At 40.5% G+C, this 16609-nt stretch overlaps 1 protein-coding gene across 1 annotated transcript in view; it reads right to left on the bottom strand.

The window, feature by feature from the left end:
• PID1 (phosphotyrosine interaction domain containing 1) overlaps positions 1-16609 on the bottom strand; it is a 258330-nt gene that overhangs the window by 127500 nt on the left and 114221 nt on the right. Inside the window, exon 2 of the mRNA XM_082657937.1 lies at positions 15351-15497. Within this exon, the coding sequence (XP_082514063.1) occupies positions 15351-15497 (147 nt within the window). The remainder of the gene's footprint in view (positions 1-15350; positions 15498-16609) is intronic.

The raw sequence follows: 16609 nt of genomic DNA, 5'->3' as shown, positions 1-16609 counted from the left end.
ATAGAGATCAGAGTGATGTGGCCACAAGCCAGGTAATGCCTGCCGCCACCATAAACTGGAAGAGGCAAGGAACTGGCTCTCCCTTAGAGCATCCAGAGGGAGCGTGGAATTGCCGACATGGTGGTTTCTGCCCAGTGATACTGATTTTGTCTTCTGGCCTCCAGATACGTGTGAGAATAAATTTCTGCTCTTTTAAGTATTATACTAAGGCTGCCACCAAGCAACTCTGAGGAAACCAGTACCCCATCCTTGCAAACATATAAGAGTAGGATTACACTTATTATGCTGAACAGACCAGACTAGTCTGCCACCAGACAAGTCACAAGTTAGATGGAGAAACGTCACTTTTCCTGAAGCTATGGAAATTTTGATTCGGGCAGAAAGAAGAAACAAATGTCTAAGTTGGTGACTTAGATGGAGCTTTCTGCCAAATGCTCTATGGAGAATGTAGTTTCTTACAGATAACTTTCCAGGCAACCTCCTCATCCAAGGAATTTTTTTCTTCAATAATTACTTTTAAAAACTAGTTACAAAAGTAAATCTGTGTTCATTGTTGAAAATTTATAAAAAGCAAAAAATAAGAAAATCAGAAGTTCTACCTACAATCTCACTATCCAGGATCATTTCTGTTCATATTGTAGTGGGATCCTTCTATTATGAATACTTGCATATAATTATTTTATTTTACAAAAATAGGATCTAATAACACTTTGCAACCAGCTTTTTAAATTCATTTAATACATTATGAACATTTTCCTCATCAGCATAATTTCTATAACAAAATTTTTAATGACTACATGTTTTCCATAGTACTGCAGAGCAAAAATATTATAATTCCTTTCGTTTAGATTATTTTCCCACTTTTCGCTGAGGAGTCTTTGCTGATTTCCGAAGAGTTTTTAAAGGCAAGAAGTAAAGTAGGCAGTGACATTACAAATTTCGAAATACAGGACGATATCATCTTTGACATTATACGAAGGTTAAGCTTTAATGTCAAATCTGGTTCCCTAGAGTAAAATGGTCATTTTCAGCCACAGCCCTTACAGTGTGTGGCGCAGCAGGAAATAAATAGTTTGAAGGTATAAGGATCCCCAGAGAACCCCTCAATGGGCCAAATCAATCATGGGAAAGATTAACCTCTTAAAGAAGTCTGCCATCCTACTCAACAAGCATTCAGGCAGAACGATAATCTACATTCTAAATACTTCTGTCAGCTGAAATAAAGACACTTCCCAGGATGAAATGATTTTAGTCATCATATAACAAAAGTGAGCTCATGAAGGATGAAGAACTTTGTTGAAGTCACCACTGCTGTCAGTGGGAAGACTAAAGTGTAGAATTCAAAGTCATAAGTTAGGACTCACGGCTAAAAAGTTTACATTAAAACCATAAATGAAATCCCTCCACACTAGGTACCACAGCAGCAGCGTAAGTAGCCTGTATCTTGAACACATATACAGAGAGCAATCCTAAAATAATGTATAGGGGCTTTAGCTATCCCTAGACTTATATCCATTTTTCCTCTTGATACTTCTGAGAGTTGAACAGGATGGTGAGGGGAGTGGGCAATGCATGTAGGATGAAGAGGAAAGAAGAAGGCTCAGGCGTGATTCAGTGCCCTGCGGGGAGGACAGCATCCTCTGGTTTTCCTAATGCTCCTTTCCCAGTGATTCTTCTTTCTCTCTACTGTCCTTAAACTGCGTGATTACATAACAGTCCCTACTCACCAGGTCCTTGTGGAGATTAAATGTGTTAATCATGAAAAGCGCTCAGAACTGTGCTTGGTCTGCCCAGTCGTGCTCAGCGTGTTATTGTAATTGGTGCTCACATATTTCACCAAGTCTAAGGTGGCGACTGTTTTTCATGTTTTAACAATCCTAAGAATGAGACGTGTGTTAGCGTCAATGGCATCATAAAAGGATCAGTGACAGCCTTTTCCTTTTATGGTGGTAAAACTGGAAGCGCCTTAGATTCAATGAATTCAGCATGAGACCTTCTCCTGCACAGGATGTTGAGATGTCTGAATCGTGGATTTAAGCCCTGAAGAGTATGTGCATATAGACTGTGACTACCGTACCGGATTCTGCCAAAGAAAAGTCATTGAATAAATAACCCCTGCAGTCAAAAAAAAAAAAAAAAGCATGATTATATGTGTGAGTTTGTGTGTGGGCGTGCCTGTCTCACTCCTTCCTCTTCTCCCGGCCCCACTCTCCTTGAGAACATCCTCAAGACATCCATGAAGCTCCGAATCCATTTAACAAGATGCCCTTTGGGTGTTGCCACTGGTGGTCCCACAGACATCTCAAATTTCATAAGCTTGAGCCCATTACCTCTTCTGAAACCCTGCCTCTCTTTCTCTACTCTAAACTGGACTAATGGGCTGCTATACAGAAACATCTTCCATAAGAATTCAAGGGAATGGGCTGGGCCATAACACGGGAGGAAAAGCAGCCCTTGCCTTGAGATCCGAGGACACTGCATTTTCCTCAACCACCACTGCCCTTCCCTGCAGAGGATATGTGTCTCCCTCAAGGTCATTAAGCCTGAAGAACTTTTTTGTAGTGGACACTTTTGTTCCCTCTCTAACATCTCCTGCTCTCTCCCCTCCTACTGGAATTTGCAGATTCAAAAGCAAATAAATGGTAATGATTTAAGTCAGTTCAAATTAGGTTTCCTGTTATTTCAACCCAAAGCATCCAACACCACTGTTCATCTTTGTGTCCCTATTAATAGCCTTGAGGGTGTGCAATATATTCTTGTGGATGAAGAAAAACATGAAAGAAAATCAGGAAGAAAGGAAGGGAGGAGGGAAAGGGGAAGGGAAGGAAAGAGAAAGAAAATTTACAAATCAACAGAGAATAAAAATTGCAGAAAAATAAAAGCTTGTTGATAATGAGCTAACAGATGTTAGCTCGTATCACCTTTCACCCTCCTCCACTTGGGGAGACACGCAGAAGTGACTGTGTTTTGATTCGTTTACAGGGAACTCTGAGAAAGAATGAAGAGAAAATAAATTAGAATTAAATATCATCCACTCTGAATTCAGAGGAAAATAACCCATAAAGACCACGGGCCCAAATCTTATTTCATATTTCACTACTTTTTGCTTTATTTGTATTCTGTCTTCATATCTAAATCAGAAACTTATTTTGCAAGGAGAAAGTCTCTATAATTGGCATAACTGAGTTCATACAATGTCCAAAAGGACCTCCACCAAGAAAGGGCTGCAAAATGCATTAGATGAGGATGACAATCTAATCAATGTTTCTCCCTTCTGTTAGTGTGTGAGAACAATGGGCCTTTAGCTAAAGTGAGAACATACAACTGCATTTCTAATGAAATACACAACGGATCAAATAAACACAAAATATAAGTATAGAAAATAGATACCTATGATGCTAATTTTAAATATATTTAAATTCAAATCAGGAGGTCTTATTAGATAAGTGGGGTTGCTGGAATCCATTTCTAAGACTGGCCATTTCACACGTGCATGAAATGGTAGGAGTTGAGGAAGCTGAGGATTTCCTGCTACGCCTTCAGTTCAGAAACTCTCCTCTCTGTCCCCTAAAACTGTAAACCAACCACATCCTTTCTGAGAGCTAAGGGGCTACGACCGGCATGCCTAAGCACAGGAATCTCAAAGAGAGTAAAATAAAAATGCTCACGGTTTATGAATCATTAACTCCTTCTTAGAGACTAGTTTGTTTGATGGTTTCTGCCCTCACAATTAGGAAGAAGACAGCAAGGGCCTTAGACGCCAGGCCAAGTGCCTCACTCAGGAGGAGGTGAGATTTGGGAACCGGAGCATCACTTGGAGAGCAGGCCCAGGTGAAATGCTGGTGGGGCCCACGGGGAAGGGGGAAGGGACGGGGCAGCTGGACAGCTACCAAGCTGCAGAATGAAGGCAAAGGCACCCTCAGCATAAACGATAAGGGAATGGAAAGGGAGGGGATTGGAAAGACACATCACATGCTTAACTAGCCCTATTCACCAGCAACTCCCAAAGCCTGCCTGGTGGCCAAAAGGAGCATTCCCTCTGGAGACCATCCCTCAAGACCTAGCTTAGGACCTGGCTCAGCCCAGCGATGCTGAGAGGGTGTAGAGGAAGACAACCAGGTAAATCCAGAGTAAAGGCAGACAGACCCAGACCCAAACAGGAGCCCTATGTAAATAACTTCTAATTTTCCTGCTTTTCCTTCTTATCTCTTTCCCCACACATCTTCCCTTGGTATTTCTCTTCCATGTTATTTCCCTTCTTAGAAATGACCACTAATCACAAACTTTATAGAAAGTTTTAAATAAAAGATAAATGCTGTAAGGTGTCCCAAACCTCCGGTTACGTGTCAGTGTATTTGTTACAGCATTGCTGCTGTCTTGCTTTAAAACTGTAAGACCATGTAGCTGGGGACCACCTCTGTGGAATGGATGTTGCAGAGGGTCCACAAGGCTGTACAGGAGCTCACTGGACACTTCATGGTTTGTTCCATATATGTTTGTTACAAGGCATGTGACTTCTCATCGTAGACTGTCCTTTCTTTTTTAAAGAAAACCAAATTTGAGAATCCAAGCAGTATATCTGGGATGAAATTATGATGCTGTGAGTACACTCTCCTGATCCTTCTGGCTTTTAGAAGCAAAGATAAGATTCTAATTCAATTAAACAAGGTAAATCCTTGACTCTTGGACTTTTAGGTAAGAGGATGCCTGATATATAATGACCCAGGTTAAGGCCTATGAAAGAGGCAGAAACTGAAACCTGCAGAAGAGAAACTTGCTTAAATGCACATGACACAAACAGTCCACCAGTTTTAAGAGCTGTCTTTGGTCACTGAGAAGCAGTGGACTCTAGTGGGAATGAGCACAGGCTGTGGAGCCAGAGTGATGAAATTCAAATCCAGGCTCTGCCAGTGACTCACTGGGGACCCTGGGACAGGCTGAGCCTCCCTGTGCCTCAACTAGCTCATCTGTGAAATGGGGCTACAGATGGCACTTGATCCACTGAGGCGTCCTGAGGACTAAATGGCTCAGTACCATGAAAAGTACATAGGCAAATGCTTACTTATTGTACTAATAAACGTTAGCTTTTTACTAGCATCTATTTCTGTAGTATTAGTATCTTATTATGATTTTTATCATCATCAGGTCACCATTTCATGAAGGCTTTGAGGCCTCTGGTGAGTAGGCCCGGAAGTGACTCAATCCAAAAAAGGACAAGCACTTCCTGTAGGACACGACACTGTACACCACGCTGTCTGAAGGGTGCACATCTGATGCGAAAATGGTAGAGCCCAATCTTTGCTTAGATGTCAGCTTCCTGGTCAGCTGTGTGGCAAACCCAGTCTGACCCCCCCAGTGCCAGCTGACCACACACACCATTTCCCCACATCTCCCACTTCCCTACTGCGTCTCCACTTACGTCACTTATGTTGCTCGGTCCACACCCTCCCCTCTGGTTCAGGTCCTCAACCTCCAAGCACGCCCAGGTGCCCCTTTCATGTCGATTACACATGCAATCTGAAGTGCGGGCTCTTGTTCCCACCAGCGAGCTGCGCGCCTGCATCAAAATCTTCGGGAAGCAGGTCCAGAAATCCGCCCCCCAAGGGCTTCTGTTACACACACCAGTGTCGGAAGCACTCTCGGTTTACCTGGGCACTCACCTCATGCCTCCTACTTGACCATTAATTGCTTTACTCGCTCACGGCACCTACTTTGATTCCTTTCACCGCAATTCTATGTACACAGTAGGTTTTCAATGACTATTAATTTACTAAATGTTTGCTGACAAGCCAAAGCCACCTTAGGATCTCCTCACGTTAGGCAGGGGAAGACGGGCAAGATAAGCCATCGTTTCTGCTGCAAAATCAGACACAGCCTCTGATACTCTGAACAGCTCCAACAAGCGTCCTAATGGTATGCGGTGGATTGTACAGTTAAATAACTCCACTCCAAAAAAAAAAAAAAAAAAGAAAGAAAGTGGCAGCAGTAGAGGAGAATGCACAAAGACCCAGCTGCCTGCAACATGAATAGCCTGGCGGGGCCATCCCACCAGAACCCACGGAGAATACAGATCAGAGGGAAACGGGAAATCTGAGAACAGCCAGGGCCTCGACCTCGCCAACCATAATCCATTTTCTACTCCCCTTTCCTTTGCTTCCCCTCGCCTCTGTCCCTCCCCAAACCTAAAGTTATTCAGCACAACTTGAGAGCTGTAAGGCGAAAAGAACCGGCACTGTGTGGAAACGAAGGGTCCCGATGCTGGCTCTGCAGCTGGGCCCCGGCTACATTGTGCTCATTATTCCTGGCAGGCCTGGGCCCAGGAGGGAGATCCTTCTGCAGCTGGCATTTGGTGAGCTAAATTACTCGCAAGAATCAGAGAGGAAACACTGCACTTTGTTCCTGGGGATGATCTGGGAAAAAAAAAAAAAAAAAAAAATGGCGGAGGCCTGAAGATTTTAAACAGAAATTTCAAGGCTCAAAAATCTACCTTTGTTTTGTGTTTTGAAACCAAGGAATATGACTCTGAACACAAAGGTGACATTGTCCCTGAGAATGAAAGGCTGTAACTCCAGGACGTTTGCAATTAAAATGTAAATATGTAAAGTGGATTATTGTACGCAATTTGAAGGATGATACCTTAGAGGTTTTCTTCCTTGAAACAGAATCAAAAAGCTGGAAAGTACCTCAGGAAGTGTTGGCCCAGATCCCTGACTCCAGGATTATCATTATCTACACCTGGAATCTCCTCTTCAAGATTTCTAGGGCTGAAGAGGCCATAAATTTTTGTAGCCCAGTGGAAGTGGTTTTCACGTTGAACACAGAAGTTCTTCCCTGTATCCAGCTGAAATCATTGCTGATTTCCCCTTGTCTAAGTAGCCCCACAGACTGATGCCAGGGCAACCCTCACGCTTTTTGGCATGCTCTTCTGAATTCCTTCTATTTCTTTTTCAGCATCCCTCTAGAAGTAAAATAAATAAACCTGACCTAAAGCAGTACACAGAAAAAAATAAGTCCGGGAATCTTGAACCCTATATTCCTTGTTAGAAGTATTATAGCTTTTATTCTCCTAGCAAATATTTCTCTCTCTCTCTCTCTCTCACACACACACACATATCTCTTTTGTATCTGGATTGCACTGCTAGGTCTTTTTATTTTGTAATTGCATTTTCCCTCACATTTAAACATGCTCTCTAGACTTTATCAAACTTCTCCTTATACTGGTCCCTAATTGACTTCATCTTGCTTTTGAGGGACCATTTTTCCCAACAGGAACAGAATTCAAAATGACTTTAGGAAATCTCTAAAGGAAATATAAGCCAATTTGATTCCTTATCACTTTCAAATTTAATGAGTAGTTTTGTAATTCCTTTATATCACCAGTTCACCAAAAGCACTGCATACAATGGGACTGAATTCTGTGGGTCCACTCTCTCCCACTGAAGCAGAGCCACTGGCCACTTCTTTCTGGGAGCTGGAAGTTCACCTTAGCAGAATTACCATTTAAAAACACTTTTTCAGATGGAGTCATATAACTCACTTGCCTAAATCCCTCTGATACTTCTCCATAGTACTTAGAGCAAAATCTAAACTCCTTGCCATGACATCAAGGCTCCCTACAGCAGGACGCGCACCAGACTCCACTACAAACCATAACATTCTCACCTTCCCAGGTTCACTGGCCCATTGCTTTCCATCTAAAATGCACGAGACCATTAGCCCTCCTGATCCTTCTGCCTGACAGATTCTTCTCCAAATTCTTCACACACTGGCTTTCTCACCAGCCAATGTTTGTTCATCTGTGCTTATTCCTCCCTCTGCCTCCAACTAACAGTTAAGCCCCATAAAGATGCCCGGTGGGGTCTTGCTCTCAGTGCCTCCAGTGCTGGGCAGACACTGAGCACCCAGAGCATTTGTGGGATGAATGGACGTGTGTGAGGTTTTGTGCACACACTCAAGATTGCTGCAGGCTCCAATCTGACCACAGCTAAGAACTGGGGAGGGGATGGAATACTGCAGCAGGAAAGATCAATGGATCTTTGCTTCCCTAACCTGGACAGCAATAAGGAAAGGAGCATAGCTACAGGTTATAAAAGAAATCCACAGGCAAACATGCATTTTCCTGCCCGTTAATTTAATTTCACTACTCAAAACAAATTTCTGATGACAAAATATGCATAAGACGTATTTTCTTTGTTACCTCTAAACCGATGACCACATTCATCAACATATGCAAAAAAGAATATTGTGTGAGAAAGAAGCCGAAAGCTTACCAAAATTATGCATTACATTTCTGGTTTTCTTTCCATGTCAGCACTATGGTTTACATAAATGAGAAACGTTTTTTAAACGTATTCTGAGGCATGAATATTGGCATAAATTTTGAGAGCTGAAGAAAAACAAAAATGTCAAAATTACCCCCAAAGGATTTGGAAGTACAACCATTGAGAAACTTGTTTTGTTTTTTGATCTTTAAGATATATTTTATTCAGACAGCAACTACAAAGGGAGGAATTATCATGAAGGACAGGACTTTTCTTGTCAGGCGCAAAGTTCCATAGGGCTACAGAAAATATGGTGAGAGTTGAGAGCGGTGAGCTCTTTGCAGTGAAGCTCTCCAGGGAGCAGGAGACCAGCTAGCTACTCAGAAGGCTGCTGATCAGGGTTCTGAAGACCCTTGGGCATCACAGGGGTTGAAAAAAGGATGCACGCAGGGAGATGAGAAAATCGAGGCCAAGGGAGTGCGTTATCTGTCCAAGGGGACACAAAGTACAATTGGCTGAGCCAGGATTTGATCCCAGAGCCTGTGTTCTTCATCACGATGCTGAATTTCTTCCGATAAGGCTCTTGTTAACACAGACTACATGGGATACAGACAGGAGCATATTGCTGGCAATTAACATGGACCTGCTGGACTGTCAGATAAAACAGACCTTCAAATGGTGGAAGAGTAAGACGTGGAGATCACCTTCCTCCCCACAAATACATCAAATATACATCTACACGTGGAACAACTCCCACAGAACACCTACTGAATGTGGCAGAAGACCTCAGACCTCCCAAAAGAGGAGGGGCGAAAACCAAAGCTGAACCCCAGGAGCTGTGCGAACAAAGAAGAGAAAGGGAAATTTCTCCATGTGGCATCAAGGAGCAGGGATTAAACCCCCAGAGTCAACTTGAGGTACCCTGCATCTGTGGAATACCTGAATAGACAACAAATCAACCCAAAATGGAGGCAGTGGACTTTGGGAGCAACTGTAGACTTGAGGATTCCTGTCGGCAACTGACTTGTTTTCTGATTTTTATGTTTATCTTAGTATAGATTTTAGCACTTGTTATCATTGGTAGATTTGTTTATTGGTTTGGTTGCTCTCTGCTTTTTCTTTAATTACTTTCTTATTTTTTCATTTTAACTATTTTTTTATTTTTCAATTGGATTATTTTAATTTATTCTATTTTATATTATTTATTTATTATTTTTAATTTTTTTCTTTCTTTTTTTCTCCCTTTTCTTCTGAGCCATGTGGCTGACAAGGTCCTGGTGCTCTGGCTTGATGTCAGGCCTGAGCCTCTGAGGTGGGAGAGCCAAGTTCAGGACATTGGACCACCAGAGACCTCCCAGCCGCATGTAGTATCAATTGGCGAGAGCTCTCTCAGAGATCTCCATCTCAATGCTAAGACCCAGCTCCACTCAATGACCAGCAAGCTCCAGTGCTGGATACCCCATACCAAACAACTAGCAAGACAGGAACACAATCCCACCCATTAGCAGAGAGGCTGCCTACAATCATAGTAAGTTCTCAGACACCTCAAAACACACCACCGAACATGCTCCTGCCCACCAGAAAGACAAAATCCATCCTCATCCACCAGAACACAGGCCCCATTTCCCTCCAACAGGAAGCCTACAAAGCCGAATGAACCAACCTTACCCACTGGGGGCAGACACCAAAAACAACAAGAACTACAAACCTGCAGCCTACAAAAAGGAGACCCCAAACACAGTAAGATAAGCAAAATGAAAAGACAGATAAATAAGCATCAGATGAAGAAGCAAAGTAAAAACCCACCAGACCAAACGAATGAAAGGAAACAAGAAAAAGAATTCAGAGTAATGATAGTAAAGATGATCCAAAATCTTGGAAACAGAATGGAGAAAACACAAGAAACGTTTAACAAGGAACTAGAAGAACTAAAGACCAAACAAACAATGATGAACAACACAATAGATGAAATTAAAAATTCTCTAGAAGGAATCAATAGCAGAATAACTGAGGCAGAAGAACAGATAAGTGACCTGGAAGATAAAATAGTGGAAATAACTACCACAGAGCAGAATAAAGAAAAAAGAATGAAAAGAATTGAGGACAGTCTCAGAGACCTCTGAGACAACATTAAACGCACCAATATTCAAATTCTAGGGGTCACAGAAGAAGAAGAGAAAAAGAAAGGGTCTGAGAAAATATTTGAAGAGATTATCGTTGAAAACTTCCCTAATATGGGAAAGGAAACAGTCAGTCAAGTCCAGGAAGCACAGAGTCCCATACAGGATAAACCCAAGGAGAAACATGCCAAGAGACATATTAATCACACTATCAAAAATTAAATACAAAGAAAAAATATTAAAAGCAGAATGGGAAAAGCAACAAATAACATACACGGCAATCCCCATAAATTTAACAGCTGATCTTTCACCAGAAACTCTGCAAGCCAGAAGGGAGTGGCAGGACATACATAAAGTGATGAAAGGGAAAAACACACAATCAAGATTACTATATCCAGCAAGGATCTCATTCAGATTCGACGGAGAAATTAAAATCTTTATGGACTAGGAAACCTAAGAGAATTCAGCACCACCATATCAGCTTTACAGAAATGCTAAAGGAACTTCTCTAGGCACGAAACAAAAGAGAGGGACAAAACTACAATAACAAACCCCAAACAATTAAGAAAATGATAATAGGAACATACATATCGATAATTACCTTAAATGTAAATGGATTAAATGCTCCCACCAAAAGACACAGACTAGCTGAATGAATACAAAAACAAGACCCGTATATATGCTGTCTACAAGACAGCCACTTGAGACCTAGGGACACATACAAACTGAAAGTGAGGGGATGGAAAAAGATATTCCATACAAATGGAAATCAAAAGAAAGCTGGATTAGTAACTCTAATATCAGACAAAATAGACTTTAAAATAAAGACTATTACAAGAGACAAAGAAGGACACTACAAAATGATCAAGGGATCAATCCAAGAAGAAGGTATAACAATTGCAAATATTTATGCACCCAAAAAAGGAGCACCTCAACACATAAGGCAAATGCTAACAGCCCAAAAAAGGGATATCAACAGTAACACAATAGTAGTACAGGACGTTAACACCCCACTTTCACCAATGGATAGGTCATCCAGAATGAAAATAAATAAGGAAACACAAGCTTCAAATGATACATTAAACAAGATGGACTTAATTGATATTTATAGGACATTCCATCCAAAAACAACAGAATGCAATTTCTTCTCAAGTGCTCATGTAACATTCTCCAGGAGAGATCACACCTTGGGTCACAAATCAAGCCTTGGTAAATTTCAGAAAACGGAAATTGTATCAAGTATTTTTTCTGACCAAAACACCATAAGACTAGATATTAATTACAGGAAAATAAACTGTAAAAAATACAAACAGATGGAGGCTAAACAATATATTACTAAATAACAAAGACATCACTGAAGAAATCAAAGAGGAAATCAGAAAATACTTAAAAGAAAATGACAATGAAAACACGGTGACCCAAAACCTATGGGATGCAGGAAAAGCAGTTCTAAAAGGGAAGTTTATAGCAGTACAATCCTACCTCAAGAAACCAGAAAAATCTCAAATAAACAACCTAATCTTACACCTAAAGCAATCAGAGAAAGAAGAACAAAAAATACCCAAAGTTAGCAGAGGGAAAGAAATCATAAAACTCAGATCAGAAAGAAATAAAAAAGAAATGAAGGACACAATAGCAAACATCAATAAAACCAAAAGCTGGTTCTTTGAGAAGATAAACACAATTGATAAACCATTAGCCAAACTCAGCAAGAAAAAAGGGAAAAGACTCAAATCAACAGAATTAGAAATAAAAAAGGAGAAGTAACAAATGACACTGCAGAAATACAAAGAATCATGAAACATTACTAAAAGCAACTCTATGCCAATTAAATGGACAGCCTGGAAGAAATGGACAAATTCTTGGAAAAGCACAAACTTCTGAGACTGAACCAGGAAGAAATAGAAAATAAAAACAGACCAATCACAAGCACTGAAATTGAGAATGTGATTAAAAATCTTCCAACAAACAAAAGCCCAGGACCAGATGGCTTCACGGACAAATTCTATCATACATTTAGAGAAGAGCTAACACCTATCCTTCTCAAACTCTTCCAAATATAGCAGACAGAGGAACACTCCCAAATTCATTCTACGAGACCACCATCACCCTGATAACAAAACCAGACGAAGATCTCACACAAAAAGAAAACTACAGACCAATAACACTGATGAACATAGATGCAAAATCCTCAAAAAAATACTAGCAAACAGATTCCAACAGCACATGAAAAGGATCATACACCAGGATCAAGTGGGGTTTATCCCAGGAATGCAAGGATTCTTCAATATATGCAAATCAATCAATGTGATAAACCATGTTAAAAAACTGAAGGATAAAAGCCATATGATATGCAGAAAAAGCTTTCGACAAAATTCAACACCCATTTATCATAAAAACTCTCCAGAAAGTGGGCATAAAGGGAACTTACCTCAACGTAATAAAGGCCATATATGACAAACCACAGCCAACATTGTACTCAATGGTGAAAAACTGAAACCATTTCCACTAAAATCAGGAACAAGACAAGGATGCCCACCCTCACCACTATTATTCAACATAGTTTTGGAAGTTTTAGCCACAGCAATCAGAGAAGAAAAAGAAATAAAAGGAACCCAATTTGGAGAAGAAAAAGTAAAGCTGTCACTGTTTGCAGATGACATGATACTATACATAGAGAATCCTAAACATGCTATCAGAAAACTACTAGAGCTAATCAATAAATTTGGTAAAGTAGCAGGATACAAAATTAATGCACAGAAATCTTCTGCATTCCTATACACTAATGATGAAAAATCTGAAAAAGAAATTAAGGAAACACTCCCAACAAAAAAATAAAATACCTAAGAATAAACCCACATAAGGAGACAAAAGACCTGTATGCAGAAAACAATAAGACACTGATGAAAGAAATTAAAGATGATACAAATAGATGGAGAGACATACCATGTTTTTGGATTAGAAGCATCAACATTGTGAAAATGACTATACTACCCAAAGCAATCTACAGATTCAATGCAATCCCTGTCAAACTATCAATGGCATTTTTCACAGAACTAGAACAAAAAGTGTCACAATATGTATGGAACCACAAAAGACCCTGGATAGCCAAAGCAATCCTGAGAAAGAAAAACGGAGCTGGAGGAATCAGGCTCCCTGACTTCAGACTATGCTACAAAGCTACAGTAATCAAGACAGTATGGCACTGGCACAAAAGCAGAAATATAGATCAACGGAACAGGATAGAAAGCCCAGAGATAAATCCATGCACATATGGTCACCTTACATTTGATGAAGGAGGCAAAAATACACAGTTGAGAAAAGATAGCCTTTTCAATAAGTGGTGCTAGGAAAACTGGACAGCTACGTGTTAAAGAATGAAATTAGAACACTCCCTAACACCATACACAAGAATAAACTCAAAATGGATTAAAGACCTAAATATTAGGCCAGACACTATAAAACTCTTAGAGGAAAACACAGGAAGAACAGTCTTTGACGTAAATCACAGCAAGATCTTTTTTGACCCACCTCCTAGAAAAATGGAAATAAAACAAAAATATACAAATGGGACCAAATGAAACTTAAATGCTTTTGCACAGCAAAGAAAACCATAGCAAGACGAAAAGACAACCCTCAGAATGGGAGAAAATATTTGCAAATGAAGCAACTGACAAAGGATTAATCTCCAAAATATACAAGCAGCTCGTGCAGCTCAATATCTAAAAAACAAACAACCCAATCCAAAAATGGGCAAAAGACCTAAATAGACATTTCTCCAAAGAAGATATACAGATCGCCAACAAACACATGAAAGGATGCTCAACATCACTAATCATTAGAGAAATGCAAATCAAAGCTACAGTGCAGTATCCCCTCACACCAGTCAGAATGGCCATCATCAAAAAATCTACGAACAACAAATGCTGGAGAGGGTGTGGAGAAAAGGGAACCCTCTTTCACTGTTGGTGGGAATGTAAATTGATACAGCCAGTATGGAGTACAGTATGGAGGTTCCTTGAAAAACTAAAAATAGGACTACCATATGACCCAGCAATCCCACTCCTAGGCATATACCCTGAGAAAACCATAATTCAAAGAGTCATGTACCACAATGTTCATTGCAGCTCTATTTACAATAGCAGGACATGGAAGAAACCTAAGTGTCCATCGACAGATGAATGGGTAAAGAAGATGTGACATATATATACAATGGAATATTACTCAGCCATAAAAAGAAATGAAATTGAGTTATTTGTAGTGAGGTGGCTGGACCTAGAATCTGTCATACAGAGTGAGAAAGAGAAAAACAAATACCATATGCAAACACATATATATGGAATCTAAAAAAAATAATGGTTCTGATGAATGATTCTGGAATAAAGACGCAGACGTAGAGAATGAATTTGAGTACATAGGGAGAGGGAAGGGTAAGCTGGGACGAAGTGAGAGAGTGGCATGGACATAGATATACTACCAAATGTAAAATAGATAGCTAGTGGGAAGCAGCTGCATCCTACGGGGAGATCAGCTCGGTGCTTTGTGACCACCTAGAGGGGTTGTGTAGGGAGTGTGGGAAGGAGACGCAAGAGGGAGGCGATGTCGGTATATATGTATACATATAGCTGATTCACTTTGTTATGCACCAGAAACTAACACAACATTGTAAAGCAATTATACTCCAATAAAGATGTTTAAAAAAAAAAGAAAATATGGCAAGAAAACTATTTCATTCCCACATACCAAACTTATACCTTTATGTGAACCCCAAAATGATGAAGAGTGCTATATCATCCAGAAAAATAGAGCAGGGTATGGATTCAGACTACCGTCACTCAATGAGCTTATTCTGTTAGTCGTCTGATATTTTCATTCCTAAAAAAGTTATCATTTTGAACAAGAGCCTTAAGGGTATACATCCTTTTGTCTGCCCCACCAAGAGGTTCCCTGATGGCCATGTGCCTCCTACCTTGCAGCCACTGTGAGTTCTGGTCTTCATCAGGGGCGTGGTGGTGCACAGCTCAATGGCCTCAGGCTCATGGAAAATGACTGCTGGCAGAGGTTCCTTTTTCAGTGTTAGGACATTCAACTTAGACTTCAGCATGGTCTGAAAGTGCTGGAAAGGAGAAAAAAAAACCAAACAGAGTTAACTCATTTGGAATTATACAGGGTGCAACTGTACAGCAAACCCAGTAGCAAAGTCTTTGTTTTATGAATTCTGTTTTACTAGAGCAGGCCCAAAGGTATCAAGTGAAATAGAAGGAAAAAACTGTCAGGATACCACCAAAATGAAACTGTAAGAGACAGCCAACCCCTACACAGATGCCATGAAAACATGGGGCAGTGGTAGAGTCACCAGGACCTTGCTCTGAGAGGTTCTTCCAAAGTGATACGTATAGATGAGATTCTAGACATGTAATCCATGCTGAATTCAGCAAAATAAGTGAAGATGTTGGGAAGGGGATGTTACAGGAGATACTTTGGGGAACGTCTAGAGGTAATGAAAAAGGAGAAGAGCTGATGAAAAACACACACACACAGGACTTCTGTTTTCTGCCTTCTCTACTTCTGCCATGCATTGGCTGCAGAACTTTAGAAAATTCGCTGTTTCTCAATGGACCATTTTATCTGCTGCCCCAGGCCAGGACTCTAGGTAAATATTCATTCTATATGCAACTCCTGTTGGCACTAGTCTTGAAATATGCCCAGAATCCAGCCATGTTTAATCACCACTATCTATCTATATACCCAATCCAGGTACCATCATTGTTTGGTCTATTATAGCAGCTTCCAAACTAATCCTGCCATTTCCAACCCTGCCACATAGCAGCCAAAGGGGATCCTTCTAAAATCCCACCATGGCTGTCACCCTTCTGCCAGAAGTCTCCCAAGTCTTCCCCACTCCTCACCGAAAAATTCTAAGTCCTTACTTTGGCCTTCAAGCCCATGCATGATTCAGGGACCCTAAGTGGCTCTAACCTCATTTTCCATCCATTATCCTCCCATTTACTTGGGTCCAGTAAATGATGAATGATAAATTCATGTCAATAATCTAAAATTTTAAAAATTTTTTAAACTTAGAACAGGATTAAACAGCAAATTAAAAAAAAAAAAAAAAAAGGAAGGAAAACCACCATGATTCCAGAGAGAGATTCATGGAAGAAAAGAAAAAGCTTTATTGTCAGTACTTTTAATGGCACTTTTTTCTACTTTTTGAATGGAGGACAT

This window comes from Grampus griseus (genome assembly GCF_964374135.1).
Source record: "Grampus griseus genome assembly, chromosome: 7".
Taxonomy (NCBI): Eukaryota; Metazoa; Chordata; class Mammalia; order Artiodactyla; family Delphinidae; genus Grampus; species Grampus griseus.
Note: the sequence above shows the minus strand (reverse complement) of the source record. Positions and strands in the feature narration are given on the sequence as shown.